General features: G+C 40.4%; 1 protein-coding gene across 1 annotated transcript; it reads right to left on the bottom strand.

Annotated features, from left to right (window-relative positions):
• Positions 1–8,499: 8,499 nt before the first annotated feature.
• On the bottom strand, positions 8,500–21,125 carry LOC123995142 (adhesion G-protein coupled receptor F1-like). Its single transcript, XM_046298525.1, has 18 exons — positions 21,041–21,125; positions 20,241–20,286; positions 19,824–19,872; positions 18,992–19,150; positions 18,657–18,824; positions 17,787–17,822; positions 16,455–16,511; positions 16,272–16,322; positions 16,092–16,186; positions 12,765–12,826; positions 12,199–12,311; positions 11,649–11,830; positions 11,316–11,486; positions 9,799–11,163; positions 9,568–9,609; positions 9,409–9,459; positions 9,115–9,175; positions 8,500–8,998 (listed from the first exon to the last, which is right to left on the bottom strand). Exons 9-18 carry the CDS (start codon positions 16,158–16,160, stop codon positions 8,946–8,948), a joined length of 2,169 nt encoding a protein of 722 aa, XP_046154481.1. The 5' UTR covers positions 16,161–16,186; positions 16,272–16,322; positions 16,455–16,511; positions 17,787–17,822; positions 18,657–18,824; positions 18,992–19,150; positions 19,824–19,872; positions 20,241–20,286; positions 21,041–21,125; the 3' UTR covers positions 8,500–8,945.
• Positions 21,126–21,402: the final 277 nt, after the last annotated feature.

The following is a 21,402-nucleotide window of genomic DNA, read 5'->3' as shown; positions in this document are numbered from 1 at the left end:
GTCTCCCCAGCCCGGTGAGTCCTGTGCCTGCTCCCAGAGCCAGGACTCCTTTGTGCCTCCCCAGCCCGGTGAGTCCTGTGCCTGCCTCCTGTCCAGAGCTGCCAGAGTCTCCCTCCTGTCCGGAGCTGCCAGAGTCTCCCTCCTGTCCGGAGCTGCCAGAGTCTCCCTTCTGTCCGGAACTGCCAGAGTCTCCCTCCTGTCCGGAGCTGCCAGAGTCTCCCTCCTGCCCGGTGCTGCCAGAGTCTCCCTCCTGCCCGGGGCCCGCTACAAGGGTCCCCTGTCCAGGGTCGGCGGGGAGGGTCACCTAAGTGGTGCCGAGCCAGAGGTGGAGCGGGGTCTAAGTCCCTTGCCAGAGCCGCCACCGCGGAGAAATGCCCACCCAGATCCTCCCCTATAGGTTCAGGTTTTGCGGACGGAGTCCTGACAGCCAGAGATCCTTATTTATTCTCTGTGTTTGGTTAGGTCGGGGTGTGACTCGGGTGGGAGAATCTATGTTTTCTACTTATTTGTTGTTTTTGCCTAGTGTGGTTCCCAATCAGAGGCAGCTGTCTATCATTGTCTCAGATTGGGGATCATATATAAGTTGTGATTTTCCATTTGGGTTTTGTGGGGGGTTATTTTCTATTAGCTGTTTAGTTGCCTGATAGAACTGTGCGCTTTTGTTTTTTCTAATTTGTATTTTTGTTGCAGGATATCCTGCGCCGGCTCTGCACACTGTGTCTCTGGTGCGTCTGCACAGCCCAGTGCGTCCTGTGCTAGCGCCCCGCATTTGCTGGGCGAAAGTAACCATCCAGCCAGGACGGGTTGTGTCAGCTCTACGCTTGAGACCTCCAGTGCTCCACGGCCCAGTGTATCCGGTGCCTGCTCCACGCATCAGGCTTCCAGTACGTCTTCTCAGTGCGGTGAGACCTGTTCCGGCTCCGTGTACAAAGACTCCAGTGATAATCCATGGCACGAAGCCTCCAGTGATGATCCATGGCCTGGAGCCTGTAGTGATGGTCCATGGCACGAAGCCTCCAGTGATAATCCATGGCCCGTAGCCTCCAGTGATGATCCATGGCACGAAGCCTGTAGTGACGATCAATGGCAAGGAGCCTGCAGCGACGATCCCCAGTCCGGAGCCTCCAGCGATGGTCCCCTGTAGGTAGCCTCCAGCTACGGTCTCCAGTCCGGAGCCTCCAGCGGCAATCTGCAGTCCTGAGCCTCCAGCGGCGGTCTGCGGCCCAGAGCCCCCAGCGGCGGTCTGCAGTCCAGAGCCTCCGGCGATGATCTACGGTCCGGAGGTCCCGGCGACGATCCCTGCACCGTAGGCGCCACCAAAGTGGGGGGAGCCTAAACCGGGGTGGGGTCTGCTTCCTGCACCGGAGCCCCCACCGAGAGTAGATGCCCACCCGGACCCTCCCCTATAGGTTCAGGTTTGCGGCCGGAGTCCGCACCTTTGGGGGACCTTAGAGATCCTTATTTATTATTTTTGTTTGGTTAGGTCGGAGTGTGACTCGGGTGGGAGAATCTATGTTTTCTATTTCTTTGTTGTTTTTGCCTAGTGTGGTTCCCAATCAGAGGCACACACACCTGTCTATAGAAGGTCACACAGTTGACAGTGCAAGACTCTTCCTGGAGCTGGCCACCCGGCCTAACTAAGGTATCGGGGGAGAAGGGCTTTGGTCAGGGAGGTGACAAAGAACCTGATGGTCACTCTGACTGAGCTCCGGTAATCCTCTGTGGAGATGGGAGAACCTTCCAGAAGGACAACCATCTCTGCAGCACTCCACCAATCAGGCATTTATGGTAGAGTGGCCAGACGTACAAGCACATGATCCCCATTGGAGTTTGCCAAAAGACCCCTAAAGGACTCTTAAATCTGAATGCCAAACGTCACGTCTGGGAGAAACGGTGAAGCATTTTGGTGGCAGCATCATGCTGTGGAGTTGTTTGTCAGCGCAGGGACTGGGAGACTAGTTAGAAATGAGGGAAAGATGAACGGAGCAAAGTGCAGAGAGATCTTTGATGAAAAGCTGGTCCAGAGCACTCAGGAACACAGACTGGGGCAAAGGTTCACCTTCCAACAGGACATCAACCCTAAGCAACAGCCAATACAATGCAGGAGTGTCTCTGGCCCAGCCAGAACCCGGACTTGAACCATGATCGAAAATCTCCGGAGAGTCCTGAAAATAGCTGTGTAGCGACACTCCCCATCCAACCTGACAGGGCTTGAGAGGATCTGCAGAGAAGAATGTGAGAAACTCCCCAAATAAAGGTGTGCCAAGCTCCCCAAATAAAGGTGTGCCAAGCTTGTTGCGTCATACCCAAGAAGACTCAAGGCTGTAATCACTGCCTAAGGTATATCAACAAAGTACTGAGTAAAGGGTCTGAATACTTACGTAAATGTGTATTTAATTTTTTTTAAATAAATGTGCAGAAATATCTAAAAAAACAGTTTTTGTTTGTTTGTCATTATGGAGTATTGTGTGTAGATTGAAGAGGGCAAAAAACGATTTAATCAGTTTTAGAATAAGGCTGTAACTTAACAAAATGTGGAAAAAGTCAAGGGGTCTGAATACTTTACGAATGCACTGTATGTTGTCCATGCCAAGCTCTCTGTGTCCTCCCTGTTAGATACATGTGGTGAAATGGTTGGTTCCCCTTCGCTATTTTGAGGAGGGGACCATCGTCATTTGATGTCTGGGCCATGAGTTAACCATCAAGCGACCATCATTTTTTGGAAACAATCAGCTGGAAGACATGGCAAAAGTAGTGGACTTATTATTAATGGCAGTAATGTCCTGTAACTTATCATTTTGCCTTTTTATTCAATATTCACATTTGATATTCATCTTTCAGATCTTTCTTGATAGCCTGTTAGACGTGGCAAGGAACAGTCTGGCCTCAGCCGACCTCCGGGCCCACCAGACCCCTAGTTCAATCTACATCTGATCGGCTGGAGGGTCGACATTCTCCCCTTTCATTTAAAAGTCTGTTCAAAATATGCTTTGCAACCACATTGCAGCTAGCGAAGACCCTGAAGCAACAACAAGAACAGAGTTGTTGACACCAAAATGTTCAGTTGAGGCCAATCATATTACTGTAGTGGAGGTGTTGAGGGGGCTGAGCTACAAAGTAGTAGTGCCTATTGTCTGTGAATGAAGGGGAAGGCTATGGGCCATATATAGCTGCTATGATGTATAATTAGCAATTTCACATTCTTTGTTTCAGACCTTTGTGGTTTCTTCGGGGGAACCTGTCTTGAAGAGTTTCCTAGTGGGTCCACTTCGCTGGTGGGTACAGTTTCCTCATCATCCTTGCTGGTTCAGCTTGTAGTCCACTACACCTGTCACTCATATAAACAACCCTGAACTCTTTACAAATCTTTGTATTCAAGACCAAACCTTGGCTGAAGTAGCCCACGGCGTCTGAATCTTCAAGTGGAATGCAAGTTGCAAAATAATAGAACATTAATTGCCGTGGATTGGAGGACAAGGTCTCTGTACCAGTAACAGTTGGTTGTATTCGTGCAGGTGATATGGGGTGGAAGCTACATCATATTATTATGGCTATAAATAAAAGGCAGTTGCTACATGATGAAATGGTACAAGAGTATACTCTGCTGGACAAAAAGTTTACAGCACTTGTTTTTTTCAGGCGATCTCCCATCTAAGTACTAACCAACCAGCGGGGGCCAGTCCTGTGTAGCCGTTGAACAATTTGGTGACCTTATTTAAACTTTTCTGCTGAAACTTGTTTTAATAAAGTTGAATCAGTTTTAGATTTTTTTATGTTCAATTCTTTATTAGAATAAAGTGTATTCCCTCAGAGCAAATAGTTTTACAGAAGAGGAGGGGCCCCACTTTGATTAACCAGTTTTACAGGAGAGAGGGGCCTCACTGTGATCAACTCAGTGCCTCTTCAGAGCAAGGCATATAGATCCTGTCAGATGTAAAGTTTTACAAAATCTGAAGATAAACACATAAAATGGAATGTTCCACTTTCAATATTCTACCTTGGCAGTTACATGCCTCTTGATCAACACCTATTTATTAATTTCTTCATGTCACAAACCTGGATAGTTGTTTTAAGTCTGCTTAGTGTAAACAGTTTGATATGTAAATGACTGCTTTATATTTTCATAAAATGGCAATAGTCTCTTTTGTTTTACGATCATTTAACTTGCCTTTGTTCTCTGTTGCTCCTCTATTGTTCAAATCAAATTGTATTTGTAACATGCGCCGGAATACAACAGTTGTAGACCTTACAGTGAAATGCTTACTTACAAGCCTTTAACCAACAATGCAGTTTTAAGAAAAAATACATGTTAAGTAAAAAAATAGATAAGTTAAACTTAAGAAATACAAGTAACAAATAATTGAAGAGCAGCAGTAAAATAACAATAGCGAGGCTATATACAGGGCATACCTGTACAGAGTCAATGTACCAGTACAGGGACAATGTGCGGGGGCGCCAGTTAGTCAAGGTAGTTGAGGTAATATGCACATGTTCAGTGCCTTGTAAATGTATTCACCCCCTTGGCGTTTATCCTATTTTGTTGTGTTACAACCTGTAATTTAAATGGATTTATATTTGGATTTCATATAATGGGCATACACTGAATAGTCCAAATTGGTGAAGTGAAATTTTAAATATTATTTGTTTTAAAAAATTCAACAAAAAAAACTGAAAAGTGGTGCGTGCGTATATATTCGCCCCCTTTGCTATGAAGCCCCTAAATAAGAGCTGGTGCAACCAATTACCTTCATTAACATAATTAGTTATATAAAGTCCACCTGTGTGCAATCTAAGCATGACATGATCTGTCACATGATCTCACTATCAAGACCAAGGAGCTCTCCAAACAGGTCAGGGCCAAAGTTGTGGAGAAGTACAGATCAGAGTTGGGTTATAAAAAATATATTAGAAAAAATGTAAAGAATATGGCATCACAACAAACCTGCCAAGAGAGGGCCGCCCACTAAAACTCACCAACCAGGCAAGGAGGGAATTAATCAGAGAGGCAACAAAGGGATCAAAGATAACACTGAAGGAGCTGCAAGGCTCCACAGCGGAGAATAGAGTATCTGTCCATAGGACCCCCTATAGCAGTACACTCCGCAGTGCTGGGCTTCATGGAAGAGTGGCCAGAAAAAAATAAGCAAACACGTTTGGTGTTCGCCTAAAGTCATGTGGGATACTTCCCAAACATATGGTCTGATGAGACTACAAATTAGCTTTTTAGTCATCAAGGAAAATGCTATGTCTGGCGCAAACCCAAAACCTCTCATCACCCGTGGAAGCATGGTGGTGGCAGCATATTGCTGTGGGGATGTTTTTCATCGGCAGGGACTGGGAAACTGGTCAGAATTGAAGAAACGATGGATGGCATTAAATACAGGGAAATTCTCGATGGAAACCTGTTTCAGTCTTCCAGAGATTTGAGACTGGGATGGAGGTTCACCTTCCAGCAGGATAATGACCCTAAGAATACTGCTAAAGCAACACTCAAATGGTTTAAGTGGAAACATTTAAATGTCTTGGAATGGCCTTGACAAAGCCCAGACCTCAATCCATTTGAGAATCTGTGTGTATGACTTAAAGATTGCTGTACACTAGTGGAACCCATCCAACTTGAAGAAGCTGGAGCAGATCCCAGTGGCTAGATATGCTAAGCTTCTAGAGATATAGTCAAAGAGACTTGCAGCTTTAATTGCTGCGAAAGGTAGCTCTACAAAGTATTGATTTGGGAGAGGGGGGGTGATGAATAGTTATGAATGGTCAAGTTTTCTGTGTTTTGTCTTATTTCTAGTTTCTTTCACGATAAACGTATTTTGCATCTTCAAAGTGGTAGGCATGTTGTGTAAATCAAATGGTACAAATCCACAAAAAATACATTTTAATTCCAGGTTGTAAGGTAACAAAATAGGAAAATGCCAAAGTGGAGAATACTTTCGCAAGCCACTGTAGGTAGAGTTAAAGTGACTATGCATAGATAATAAACGGAGAGCAGCAGCATAAAAGCGGGGGGGGGGGGGGGCTCTTGGACCTAAACTTGGCGCTCTGGTCCTGCATGCCGTGCGGTAGCAGAGAGAACAGTCTATGACTAGGGTGGCTGGAGTCGTTGACAATTTTTAGGGCCATCCTCTGACACTGCCTGGTATAGAGGTCTTGGATGGCAGGAAGCTTGGCCCCAGTGACATACTGGGCAGTACGCACTACTCTCTGTAGTGACTTGCGGTTGGAGGCCGATCAGTTGCCATACCAGGCAGTGATGCAACCAGTCAGGATGCTCTCAATGGTGCAGCTGTAGAACATTTTGAGGATTTGAGGACCCATGCCAAATCTTTTCAGTCTCCTGAGGGGGACAGCCTTGGTGTGCTTGGACATTGATAGTTTGTTGATGTGGACACCAAGGAACTTTAAGCTCTCAACCTGCTCCACTACAGCCCCATTGATGCGAATTGGGGCTTGCTCGGCCCTCCTTTTCCTGTAGTCCACAGTCAGCTCATTTGTCTTGACCACATTGAGGGAGAGGTTGTTGTCCTGGCACAACATGGCACCACAAGGTCCTCAAGCAAGGGGGGGGGGGGCTGATAACCACAGATTACCATTAGACGAACTCCATGAATGCCCTGGCCTGAAGTTTGCAGTTTTGTCTAAAAAACACTATTTTTCACAAAAAAAATGTTTTTCACACTTTAGTGTGTGCAATGGTGGAAAAGGTATCCAATTGTCATACTTGAGTAATAATAAAGATACCTTGATATAATTGTATATCTTTTTTTACCATTATTTAACCAGGCAAGTCAGCTATGAACAAATTCTTATTTACAATGAAGTCCTTCCCCGGCGAAACCCTAACTGGGACAATGCTGTGCCAATTGTGCCCCGCCCTATGGGACTCCTAATCACAGTCGGTTCTGATACAGCCTGGTTGTATCAGAACATGCTTTGTATAAGACCACTCGGGATGCCAAAATGACTGAAGTAAAAGTGAAAGTCATCCAGTAAAATATTACTTGATTAAAAGTCGGAAAGAATTTGGTTTTAAAAATACTTAAGAATCAAGAGTTAATGGCCTCCCTTGTGGCACAGTAGTCTAAGGAACTCCATCACAGTGCCAGCTGTGCCACCAGAGATTCTGGGTTCAAGTCCAGGCTCTGTCGCAGCTGGCTGGAGCGGCGCACAAGTTGCCCAGCGTTTGGCTGGTAGGGATGTCCTTGCCCCATTGTGCGCCAGAGACTCTTGTGGCGGGCCCAGTGACATGGTCGCCAGGTGTTCTTACCTCCGGCACATTGGTGAGGCTGGCTTCTCGATAAAGAGGCTTTGTGGTTCTTGGTCACCTCCCTGACCAAGGCTCTTCTCCCCTGATTGCTCAGTTTGGCCAGATGGCAAGCTCTAAGAAAAGTCTTGGTGGTTCCAATCTTCTTAGTGATCTTCAATGCTGCTGAAATCTTCTGGTACGCTTCCCCAGATCTGTGCCTTGACACAATTCTGTCACTGCGCTCTACGGAAATTCCTGCATTTAAATAAAAAAATGTAAAGACAGCCAGGGGTACACTCCAACACTAAAACATCAATTACAAACAATACATTTGTGTTTAGTGAGTCTGCCAGATCAAAGGCAGTAGGGATGACCATGTGTTCTCTTGATAAGTGTGTGAATTGGACACATTTTCTGTCCTGCTAAGCATTCAACGTGTAACAACAACTTTTGGGTGTCAGGGAAAATGTGTAGAGTAATAAGTACATTATTTTCTTTAGGAATGTAGTGAAGTAAAAGTTACATTTGTCAAAAATATCAATAGTAAAGTAAAGTACAGATGCCCCATAAAATGACTTAAGAAGTACCGTAAAGTATTTGTTCTTAAGTGCTTTACACCACTGGTCTTAGACTCTACATAGACACCACTGGTCTTAGACTCCACATAGGCACCACTGGTCTTAGACTCCACATAGACAGCACTGGTCCTAGACTCCACATAGACACCACTGGTCTTAGACTCCACATAGACACCACTGGTCTTAGACTCCACATAGACACCACTGGTCTTAGACTCCACATAGACACCACTGGTCTTAGACTCCACATAGACACCACTGGTCTTAGACTCCACATAGACACCACTGGTCTTAGACTCCACATAGACACCACTGGTCTTAGACTCCACATAGACACCACTGGTCTTAGACTCCACATAGACACCACTGGTCTTAGACTCCACATAGACACCACTGGTCTTAGCCTCCACATAGGCACCACTGGTCTTAGACTCCACATAGACACCACTGGTCTTAGACTCCACATAGACACCATTGGTCTTAGACTCCACATAGACAGCACTGGTCCTAGACTCCACATAGACACCACTGGTCTTAGACTCCACATAGACACCATTGGTCTTAGACTCCACATAGACACCACTGGTCTTAGACTCCACATAGACACCATTGGTCTTAGACTGCACATAGACACCACTGGTCTTAGACTGCACATAGACACCACTGGTCTTAGACCTTTTACATGTTTATTAAACTTAATATAAATTGTGACAAAATGAACAGTGAATTATTCAAAGAGAGAATGTAATGTGTTATTTCTGAAACAATCTCCATTCTTCATGTTAGCTGATTAATCCATTTACACAGTAATACTCTTATTTAAACATCCCCACACCCAAAAACAATAATCATGTTTTTCAATACAATACTCAACAATCCCGATAAAAAGTTCAAATACCATATAGTTCATAATGAATCACTTTGTGTTAGACATAACCACCAATGACGTCACTGAGAGTTGGGGTCAGATCTTAGTGGCAGTCACTTCAAGGTCACACTCAAGGTGTTAGCTACTGTAACCTAGTGCGTCAACTGATGATGTGCGACAACGCCTTTTGATTGTCAGATTATTTCATAATAATCACATTTGTTGCATTGAGTTAAGTGTTGATGAAAGTCTATGATCCACCAGTAGTGCTGGATGTTGGAGCTGCTGAAACGTTGAAAACATCTGGAATAGTAGGAACAATAGGTCAAACAATGGCACAATGTACTGTAGAATAAGGGCAACTTAATGTGAAGTTGTGCCCAATTGCCTAAGAGTATTGCTTTATACTATAGACCTACTTCTCCTCCGTATCCGGAAAAATCCCAAACCACTTGACGATGATGTTGCAGCACTTGTGGACTGAAACGAGAATATAATATAAAACATTCGATACTAGCTTAAAGGTAGTAAATTCCTGACATGTTCAACACAGTGATAAATACAATAAAATGGTCATATGAGTAAGCATAGACAATAGTGTAATAAACCTGTTGTGGCCAGCAACAAATCATTTAGATTTATAACAAGTTGTACTTAATTGTAAACATGATCATACTATATTATGCAGCCGTGTGGTTTGAAAAAGCCCTTACCCTTGTGCGGTTGGAGGACACTCGTGACCTTCCTGTCAGAGCTTCCCGGATCTGAAAGCACAGACAAGGAGTTCATCAAATATATTAATTGTCATTACAAAGCACATTCCAATATATACAGTAATATGAGAGGTATCAGTAAGTGGGTCATGAACATACCTTTTTGTCCAAAAGTGTTCCAAATACCAAGATGAACAAACCCTTTGAATGATAACATGGTGAAGGATGGAATTACTACACCATAGTCCAGTACATGTAATTGTAAACATTCATCCAAATCTTCACTTAGTATAACATGCCATTGGGAATTTAATGCATTTAAATAAATATGTCAATTGTATTTCACTGAGGACCAGTTAGTTACAAATGTTATTTAACTGAGTTAAATACCTGTAATGAATTGAAGATTGCAAACACAATATGGATTCCTAGATTGTTTGGTGTAGTCATGGTTCCTACTCCTAGTCCCCAGGTAGTACCAAAGAAGGGAGTCAGAATGGCCAGACACCTGGCGATGACCACCAAAGCATTTCTCTCATCTGGCTGAGTAACATCCCCCACGCCTCTCCTCAGCATTTTGAACAGAACCACAATCAGGATCAAAAGGTTGATGACCACTATGGTCAGGGCAGGGATCACAAAAGCCAGAAGGGCCTTTGACTCTGTCCAGTTGAGCCAGCAAACCCCATCATTATCTCTGATGTATTGTTTCCCTGGGGCTGTCACTGCGATAGTTATGACAGCAATGATGAGGGGAGCTCCATAGCCCAAAGAAAAACTGATGGCCAACATTGCTGGTTTAGACATGTGAGAGAACACCATGATAGTCCGGTAGAGCAGCAAAAGGCCTGAGACCAACATCCAGAAAAACAGAGCCAGGTAGAAAAAGTGGATGAAAAATGTTGCTGTGGAACACGCAGGTAGATCTTTTTTTTCATTGTCGGAAATTGCTGCACCAATAATGAACCAAATGTCAGCAATCAGAAGGGAAACGGCGATGTTCACTATAGAGACATGACGCATGTAAGATGTGTTGTTTCCAGTCACAGCATTCCATACCAACATCTCAATGATGAGACACACGACCAAGCAACCCATTGATATGCCAACTCCAATGTAAGTGATAAATTCCAAAGCGACACGCAACACAGCTGGAATGGAAGGCGACATCAAAATGGAGAAGGACGTCAGATGATTACAGTGACAGGTGACAGTGCCATTCTTTTCAGACTGCAGTTCACATCCTTTATCATCCCATCCTCCAAGGCCGTCAAAAAGGTTGAAGTTCCAGAAAACACACTGAGGATTGGCCAGTGCCTTGTTCAGTACATCAAAACTGAACGTCACATTCTTGATTGTGCCATTCACCTTCACCAGAACCACTTTTCCGTTGATGGTGTTGACACTGTTGACACTGTTGTTCAAACTGCTACTGTTTCTCGCAGGTAAAACATTATCCAAGGAGTCAAATGTTATTATGGTGATTGAATTGAAGGAAGCTTCAGATGCCGGTATTTCTATCAGAACAGACGAGTTTAAATTGAATAAGTTGTTGATTGAGTTGTTGACTGTGGTTTTGTTTAAAATAATCCTTGACGTTTCTATGTCAAAAAAGTCATCTGTAAGGAAATTGGAAAGTGTTTCAACGGTGCCCAGAAAGGCTGAGCTTTCGCTTTTGGTGAGGTTGCTGTTTAGAACACCCCAGGAATCTTTTGCTCCTTTGGAAGTAAGTACACCTGCCGTTTCCAGGAAATTCTAAAGATCAAGATAGAAATCAGAATTAGTACAGGATTATTGCAATCCTAATAAAAATGATGCTGTAGGGTTTAATAATACATTAGCATTAGAATATCTTTGAATGGATTTTTAAAAAACGATTTAAAGTGATACTGTTGATGTCAACATACCGTCATCAATGGTTTGTTTATTGGGGTACTTCGGGATACATTTGCAACATTTTTAAGAATATTAACAACAGTAGAAATAGTTGCAGGTGATGCAACTATTCTACCTAGGAGGTCAAAAGTGCTGTTGCGGAGTCTTTCCAAAAAGACTGGAAGACCAGTCCCCACTAAAGCCTGTGTGGATTTAAAGTGATGAAAGAAAGATAAAATACAAATGTATTTCAGGATTGATGCTAGACACAGAACTGTAACAAAGAATTACCATCATTACTAAACAATTTTTATATAGAGACTATTTTATATCCAGTGAAAATTGTAAATATGTTAACATATTACCTGAGATATAGAAAACAGGTTATCAATTTCTTTTAAGACACAGTTGTCCACACGATTTGAAAACGAGCCATTTCCTCGACAAATGGCAGTCTTCTGACCCACTTCATCCGGTTTGCAGTAAACTACAACTTTTTCATTAACTTGTCCATTGCCAAAGATCGCATCATTCAAGCAGATAAACTCTGATAGAAATGGAATAAGATTTGTGAAATCATGATGTGAAAAGATTACTCCACATACACCTTAAATATATAAATATACAATATTTTATAAAATATTTGGATTTGTAATTTTATAGATATTAAAACTGTAGATTACATGTCATGAATTATGTAATTACATTAAGGCAAATTTAAGTGAAATTCTTGATACAATATTTTTGAAGCACAGCAGACATATAAAAAAGTGAACAATTAATCTAAAATCAACTGACATGTACTGCTGCCACAGTTTAAACTGATCTAAATACTTTTTTGAATGTATTTCAGGACAAGTAATAACGAACTTGGTCCACCAAATCCACCAAATACTAACCTAATCAGGTACTTACTTATGTTATATTTTTCTCCAAGTGTTGAGACAATATCCGCTTTTGCTTTTGCAATTTCCACATTATCGACAATTGTTGTTATAACAGTAAAATCTGCAATAACACTTCCACTCCTATTCATGTGAGAAAGAAATATCAGAAAACATATCCACAAATGAATAGCATGCATGTGTACATTAGCAAAATTAGCCCATAGATACACTGTATAACATCAACCCCAAGTCCTTTTCATTTCGAAGGGATACTCTTGTCTCTGAGGCGTATACTGAAAATGTATTTATTATATTGGACATTGAGTGCCACAATTTAAATGGTTAGTATTTCAGCTTTGCTTAGCAGCCTTCAATTCGTTACATTTGTGCAACAAGTATTTTAGGGCCCATATATCCCTCAAAATCACTAGGGATTGAAATGATACATTATACTGAAAGTTGAGAAATTGGCTAAATTAAAGGAGACATTTAGTAGTTGAATTTTCAAATTACTAGCACATGAAATGAAGGCTTGAAATAACATAAAATGTAAAAGATTTTGAATAGAGGTAATAACACCGGGGCAAAACTTACTTTAAACGATTTAACTTTGCTGATATGAAGCCTCGCATGTTTCTCTTATATATGTCTACGATCTGTGTGAGACAGTGGATTATTATTGATCAACAGTGACTTAAAATAAAGACTTGAAAAGGACATGAAATGAAATCTCTCTGAAGTAAACCAGAAACGTGTTGGTGAATGCATTCATCAAGTGAAATGATGGTAACACTTCCAACCTGGTTTCAAGGACTAGACTTAACATACAGATGTAGGGTCTTAATTTTAGCCAGTTTGCTACAGCAGGAAAATAATCCTGTGTCAACAGGAAATGTGAAGTATTATGTGTATTATCATGAATGAACATTTTTGTAGGGGTTTATACAAGTCTGAAATGTCAAAATGTAAAGTAAAAACATCAGAAGCCTTTTCAAACCACATACTACAAGTTCTCCTGCTACAGGGTGATCAAAATAGGATCCTACTTATATATGTATACATGTAACACTCTAATTAGTATATGTCATATTTGGAATGGTTACATAATGCTGGGCGTACACGACATGACTTTCAAATTCCTAACATCTCTGAGCCTCTCACATTAACAAAGTAGTGTTGGGCACACTAAACAATGTGGCACAGCTGGGGGGGGGGGGGTCATACACTACAATATTCTTCACTTGGTTGTGATGAGGATTCTCTATATCACACTGTCTCGCCAAAACAATGATGTGATGATGTGATTAGATTGTTAACATTGCTAGAACGAGCTGTGGCTCAAAGTAGACTCATTACCGTTTTCAGTCAGACATTCATGTTTGTCATACAGAGTTAACATATTTAGCCAATCCATTTTGAATTGACTAACATTGTTTGTGAACTTCAGAGCTGTAACGATTTGACACATTGGCTTTGGTAAAGGCAATTTATAAATGCATACCGGTAGTAGTCATCGCTCTTGCTCGAGAGTCTACACATTCAGAGTGATGCAACACAACGTCATCATCTTTGGTTTCTTCTCTGGCGAGCTCTCATTGGTTACTGCTGATCACTGTTCTTAAAACTTGTCGTTGCACATCTCACACTACAAGAGCGTTACAGATTTTGCGCTGATAAAATCAAATGATTGAAAATATTGGGATGTCTGGGACAGCTCAAAGATGGGATCGGTAGTCCTCAGATTGAATCTCTGACCGGCTCACATTAAACGAGCGTAGGTGATAGGCAACGACTTGGGGATTTTGTCTCCGATCTCAAAAACTTTCCACTGGGCACAGACGCCAATTCAACATCTATTCCACGTTGGTTCAACGTAATTTCACTGAAATTACATGGCTACAACATGTATTCAACATGTGTGTGCCCAGTGGGTTTTCTGGGACAGTTAAATCGGGTCCAAAATCGTGTGTAGTGTACACCCAGCTTACAGCAAAGGTTCACCCATTTTGAATGCTTTATTGTTTTTGTGCATCTCTGACTGTTGTTCTATCTATTCCCTTGTTTGTTTCATGTTTATCTGAGTTATTGGCATTCAAGCAGGCAGAAATATGTCCGGTATGACGTAGCACCATGATAAAATTGTTCTCACTACCCTGGAAATTAATAGGAATATGACTTTCAGATTGCGAAAAAGTCTATAACACATGTCAGATTTCAATACTGGCCGATGTAATAATTTGGGAGGATGTCTTCTCTCGAATGAGCCATTGATCATATTTTTGAGATATTCATACCTCGAGGAATGTGTAATTCTACAGACGTTCTAGCACATTTTCCCTATTGGTCTGCCTCTTTAGTCCAAGGTGCATTGCATAGTGCTGTATATCACATTCACGTTGTCATGCTGCGTCACACGGTTGCTAAGCTAATCATCATGCAATCCCTTCTCAAAGTCAGTGTATATATTGAGAAAAGTGCCTATTTTACTAGAAAGTACGAAATGTCATGGTTCATGGGCCCATTGAACGTGTGGCCCATTGACGTAGCATAGGCAACACTTCCCATCACTTCAAAAGTATATCTGCAGGTTAAACATGTTGAGATTGTAGACTCCTAAACTGACAGTGCAGTTTGTTTAGGCGATTTTACAGCTAACTAGCTATGTTACATATTGATAATATCTTTGGTATTATTGTGTGTACCTACGTTTGCTAGCTAGCTAGCCAGCCAGCCCACAGAGAGTGCATTGCATCGTGGATTTTGTAGTCGACTTGAGCTGCAACAGATTTCTACAATGATGTTCCATGTTGCTACCAACCTTATTAAAATGCCAAAATTAATCACTTGTTCACAAATATATTGTTCTCATATTTTAGTGTTATTTAACACTGTCACTTTATTTAACACTCTTAATGATTTTATATATTTTTTCAATTTTCTCCTAAAATGACATACCCAAATCTAACTGTCTCTAGCTCACGACTTGAAGCAAGGATAACATTTGATAACATTTAAAAGGAAACCCTGAAGTTTGTGGAAATGTGAAATGAGTGTAGGAGAGTATAACACAGATCTGATGAAAGATAATACAAACAAAAAAACATGTGTTTGTTTTTGGATTTTTGTTCCATCTTTGAAATGCAAGAGTAAATATTTTCCCGGTTTCTGCCACCAGATGGAAGCAGTGTGTCTGCAAAGTTTCACACTGATCCAGTGAAGAACTACATTACTGCAAAATATTTTGTTATCAAGTCTATCAGAAGTTTGCTCAAATGTGCCGAATTGGTCAATTGATACATTTTTAAAGCAATGAGTGGTTTTAGGTGGATTTTTCCTTTAAGATAGAGGGGTTGGATTAAATGCGGGAGACACATCTCAGTTGAAAGCATTCAGTTGAAAGCATTCAGTTGTACAGCTGACTAGGTATTCCCCTTTCCCTTTTCCTTTCCCTTTAAACACAGGAGATTGGTCGGGTCATATTCAAATCACATCATCGACAACTTTTGCATTTTAGCTAATTAGCAACTGTGCAACAACTTAATACTATTTTAGCTACTTTGCAACTACTTAGCATGTTAGATAACCCTTCCCCTAACATTAACCTTAATCTGAACATGAACGTTAATCTTAAACCTAACATTACCCTAGTTTCGCAAAAATTTGCCAACTAGCCACCTAGCTAATGTTAGCCACAACAAATTGTAATTTGTCACATATCATGTGAATTGTAATTTGTCCTATATCATGTGAAATGAATAATAGATATCCACAAATTAATACATACAATACAACATGTATCACACTAAATGGAGTGAGACCTACTTACGTTTACTATGTTACATCAACCCCTAGTCCAGGTTGACACTTTACATTTCAACACATGGACATTTTGACAAGGATGAGGGAAAATAGTATACTCACAGTTTGATTAATATCTTTGAACATTGCACTATTTACATCATTAAAGATGGACTCAAAGGTGATGTCCATAGTAAATTGTAGGTTCAGTGTGTTTTCTAAAACATAAAAATAACAAAATATAAGAATGCGGAAAGTTGAAATTCTATTATATATATTTTTTGCATAACTGAGGTCTCGTACCGGGCGTCGTTGGAGTTGCTGAACTTGCTATTGACTGTTTTGTTGTTGGTACTAGGGCACAGTGGAACAGAAAAACAATATATTGAACACATTACTGTACCTGGAATATTGGTTATGTCAAACTTCTTTCAAACATGTAACAAGGAAATAGGTCAAATTAAATGAAATTATAGATTTGTATACTTGATGTGGTACTGGAGGGTGTCGTTGTAGTTGTTGAACTTTCTGTGTACTTTTTTGCTGTTGGCAAAGAGGCACAGTGGAACATAAAAACATTATATTTAACATATTGGTGTAACTGGAATATTGGTGATGCCCGACTCAATAATACCACAAGGAAATACCGTAGGTCCAATGAAATTACATTATTGATTTGTTTCTTTGATGTTGTACTGGAGGGGGTTGGAGTTATTGAACTTGCTGTGGACTGCTTTATTGTTGGCACTAACGCGTAAAAGTATTTATTTTACTGACATTGCTGTGTACCACTGAATGATTGCATTTTGATTAACAGAGTAGTTATGTACAGTAACTATTGTGAGAGAACTTTGTATTTACCTGATTTGTTTGATATTAATACTTAACAAATAGTAAGACATTTTTGTTCTACTAATGCTGTGGGCGTATGATCATTAGAGATAGCTTGAGCTGACAATTGATCTACAGCTAGCATTCCATAGACAAGATGTGGTGGGTGTAATCGAGATAGAGATAGCCTGGAGCAGTAGAACAAAACCATATTCATTCCTTATCATCCTGGCATCTGTGAAACTAATCCGGTTTAGGGGTAAAATCAACACCAGGTGCAGATTTGATTTAATTTTGAAATTTAATTAAATTTATTTTACCTTTATTTAACTAGGCAAGTCAGATAAGAACAAATTCTTATTTTCAATGACAGCCTAGGAACAGTGGGTTAACTGCCTTGTTCAGGGGCAGAATGACAGATTTGTACCTTGTCAGCTTGTCAGCTATTTGAACTTGCAGCTACACTGCCGCAAGATAAACCCAAGGTGGCTTACCAGGCCCCCAATCTGCCTGGAAAGGGTGGAACCAGCCATGACTATTTTTAGTGTCAGCTATATAAGAACCAGCAGTTTCTGTGAAGGTTAAGCTCTCTGCAACACACTCAAGAGTGTGGGGTCTACAGTTTCATTATTGCAATAATTAATCAATTAATCAAAATAAAGATTTTAATTAATCAAAATAAAGATTGATTGTTAGAATAATTGTAATTGTCCATTTTTGACACGGTTACATATATTTGAAATACATTGAATATTGTGTAAAACCAGTACTTGTTTCCTCTTCTACTGGAAAAGTTGTGGTAGCAGAGAAATGTGAGATGATTATGATGCTGGCTGGTTCTCTAATCTGTTTTACAGCTTGTTGTCTTACAGCTGTAGGTCTCAAGTGAATATACAGCTATGGATAACACCATGGCAAGTTGATCTTACTCTAATTAGTACAATAACACTGTTGTTAATTACATTTTCATTAGTAACGGTCTCATACCTGGTGTTGGAGATGGTGTTGGACAAGCCGTCAGATCTATGTGGTAAAGGAGATAGGGGTAAGCTTAGAGTTTAAATGTTGCTGAACAAATACAGAAACATTGGTTAAACTAGCACAGTGGAGGTGGTAAGGAAACAGTTACTTGTGATTGGCTGACAAAACTGTCCATAAGAAGGAATGGCTTTGATACATCCACAGGAGTCATCAGTGATGTTGTCACAGGATCCATCAATGACCAACCATAGACACTGGTCACATGACCAACCATACTGATCCTCACATCTGCATGTGCTGTTTGGGTAGCATGCTGTGAATGAAAGGAGAGTGGATTGAACATCATCATATCAATGTTTTCTGTGAAACCAACTATTTGAAAATATCTGAACCAGTTGTTGAATATATTTTACAATGCAGGAATTAAAACTCAAATGAGCAACAGCAACAGAAATCTCTTACCAGTAGTGAAGTTCACCTCTGTTACACTTAACACATTGGAGATCAGGACAGGGTAGGTCAGGCCACTCACACTTGCCCTAAGTACATCTATCAATGTAGCTGAAATATCTGTCATGTCCAACTCAATTTCAATAATTTCCCCATAAGTGGTTGATGGCTCTATGGAAAATTACAATTGAATAAATCATGACAAGCATGTCTATTATTTTCAGTAAATGTAATCTACTGCTTGAGTAACTTTTTGGAATACCTGCTGTTGTAGTTGGACTTGGACAAGCAGTAAGATCTGTTGGGATTAGGTAAAATATGTGTCACCAAGAAGAACTATGCAGCTGGGAGACGTTGCCAAAAACAACTACATACAACTACAACACCATGTCAAACACCAAGTAGATGTGAGAATCAAATAGTTACTTGTGATTGGCTGACAGAACTTTCCATCAGAAGGATAGTCATTGAGACATCCACATGTTTTGCCATCAACGATCTCATCACAGGACACATTGGAGGAACACTGGTTACATGACCAACTATACTGGTCCTCACACCTGCACCTGAATCCACTGGGGTCTGAGGAGCATTCTGTGAATGGAGGGGAAGTGGATTGAACATCCTCAACATGGAGATTTTTTCTGAGACCAACAACGTCCAAGTTAGTTTTTTAAATACACTATTTACTAACACATGAGCCCTGTAGGTCTTGAACCTTTCATAAAATGAAGAAAAAAAGAACAATTAAAAACTCTTACCAGTAGTAATGTTTATGTCTGTTACATTTAACACACTGGAGATCAGGATGGGGTAGGTTACACTTTTCACATGGGACTTTAGGTAATGTATGATTTCAAGTGGAATATTATAGACGTCAAACTCAACTTCACCAACTTTCTCATATATGGTTGCTGTCACTGTGGAAACAATTAAATTCAAGAGATCTTTATGGTCCCCGAAGGACAATTCTTGTTGACCATAAAAATAAATGTATATACATAAAAACATGCACACAGCAAATATTCCGCACAGAGCAAATGTCCTCCACACAGCAAATATCCAATGGCAAAGAGCAGTGACATAAATAACGACGTTAGTTGCTAAGAAAATTGTTATATTTGTTTTGGATTTGTGTGAGAAAAAAAAACATCTATTTTCTAGGGTGCCTTCAATGTTACGCTCGTCGTTTGAATGAGGAGACCAAGGTGCAGCATGGTAGGCGAACATCATTCTTGATTAGATGAACACCAAATATATATATATATATATATATAAACAAACGTAATGTTCTGCAGGCTACACAGTAACTATACAAAAATCAAGATCCCACAAACTAAGGTGGGCAAAAGGCTGCCTAAGTATGATCCCCAATCAGAGACAACGATAGACAGCTGCCTCTGATTGGGAACCATACCAGGCCAAACAAAAAAATAGGAAAACTAGATTGCCCACCCTAGTCACACCCTGACCTAACCAAAATAGAGAATTCAAAGGATCTCTAAGGTCAGGGCGTGACATTCAAGCACATTGGGGGGCGGAAACGTAGGTTTGAGCAGACCAAGTGAAAACGAAACAAAACAGCTGACTCACCCTCTCGCTTTTCTCTAGAAGGAACTTGTGATCCATCAGTGGGTGCTTCCTGGAAAAGTTAGATTTAATCAGAAAAACGATTTGTATCATTGCGTCAAAAGAAGTAGGTGTTTTAACACTCAAAGTCCCCTTATCTATTGAATTGGTAGATATACAGGGATGTGCAGTGTTATTACAATGTGGATACAGTTACAAAACTGTGCTGTTTGTGTAATTATAATGTATACATGCTGTAGTTACACCAATGGAACGAACAAACAAATCTGTTTTGAAACATATTATGTTAATAGTGATACACCTAAAGATATGTAGTTCAAACAATATTGTAGTTCTCAGACATTGCTAAATATTGCCTTGTGAACATTGCCTTGTGAACAAGTTTTTGAAGTGTTTGAAGTTTATTTACTGGCCTCTTACCTCTGATGTTACATTTGGAGTTTCCAAGCAATCTTGCTTTTCCAGACTAGAGCAAAATACCAAGAGGACACTTAAGTACCAAACTGTCTTTGGTGAGGCCATATCTGTATGAATATAGCATAAGATATACAAAACAAAACATCATACAGTCAGTATTACACATTTGAGATTTTTACCCCAATGGAACACCAGATGGTGTACAGATTGTGAGATAGCATGGTTGCAAAACAAATTATACAATAAAACACAACTAAATAAGCACCAATTATGGTGACAGCTGAGGTATTTATGGGCTGTTTTCTTAATTATGTTACTAATATTCATTATCCTGATTGGAATGCTAAGAAGAACATTGTTGCGGTCTGATGAAGAAGGAAACATATGACTGACCAAATGGTTGGTCACGTCTCTGCTGCATTTTGGTGACTATATTAACTTATCTTTTCTGTACATACTGATCCAATCGCAATAAATGCAATTTAATTAATCTGCTCAAAATGATTCATGCACTCTGGAAAATGATGCACATAGCATGCACTCCTGGATCTGTATACTACATATGTACATATAAGAGATGAGAAAGATGACTTATTATGATAATTGTGACACAGTGTCACAAACATCATATGTTGTCTAAGAGTCCTTCATTTACTCTTCTGTATTCACATTGTTAAACCTTTAACAAATATTACATTTAAATTTATACCTGAACCCTGTGAAAGTTCACACTTACAAACAAACTCAATCAAATCATTTACATAATTTCAACATAAAATGTGAAAGTACAATTATAATCTTACCCCTCCGACTCTCTAAATTTACTTCTCAAGGAAGAGCAAGCAGTTTTCTCTGTGTCTCTTGCCAATTTGCCACTGTACTCTGATTCAGAAGGGTTGGGTTTTTACGGAAGAGACATTTCAGTTGAATGTATTGAGTTGTACAACTGACTAGTTATCTTCCCTATCCCTTTCGCTATCCACATTCCACATTCCACATCAAAACATGTCATTAAAGATAATAAGGGCACTCACTGTGTAAGACACCTGCTTGACAGGTTTAGACGTCTCTTCTTTGTCCTTGAACTGTGAGAGCATAGTTGAGTTGAGTCAGAATCTTGATTAGAATCCAAAAATGTGATCATATTACTCCAGTGCTAGCCTGA

Source organism: Oncorhynchus gorbuscha, linkage group LG14 (assembly GCF_021184085.1).
Source record: "Oncorhynchus gorbuscha isolate QuinsamMale2020 ecotype Even-year linkage group LG14, OgorEven_v1.0, whole genome shotgun sequence".
Classification (NCBI taxonomy): Eukaryota; Metazoa; Chordata; class Actinopteri; order Salmoniformes; family Salmonidae; genus Oncorhynchus; species Oncorhynchus gorbuscha.
Note: the sequence above shows the minus strand (reverse complement) of the source record. Positions and strands in the feature narration are given on the sequence as shown.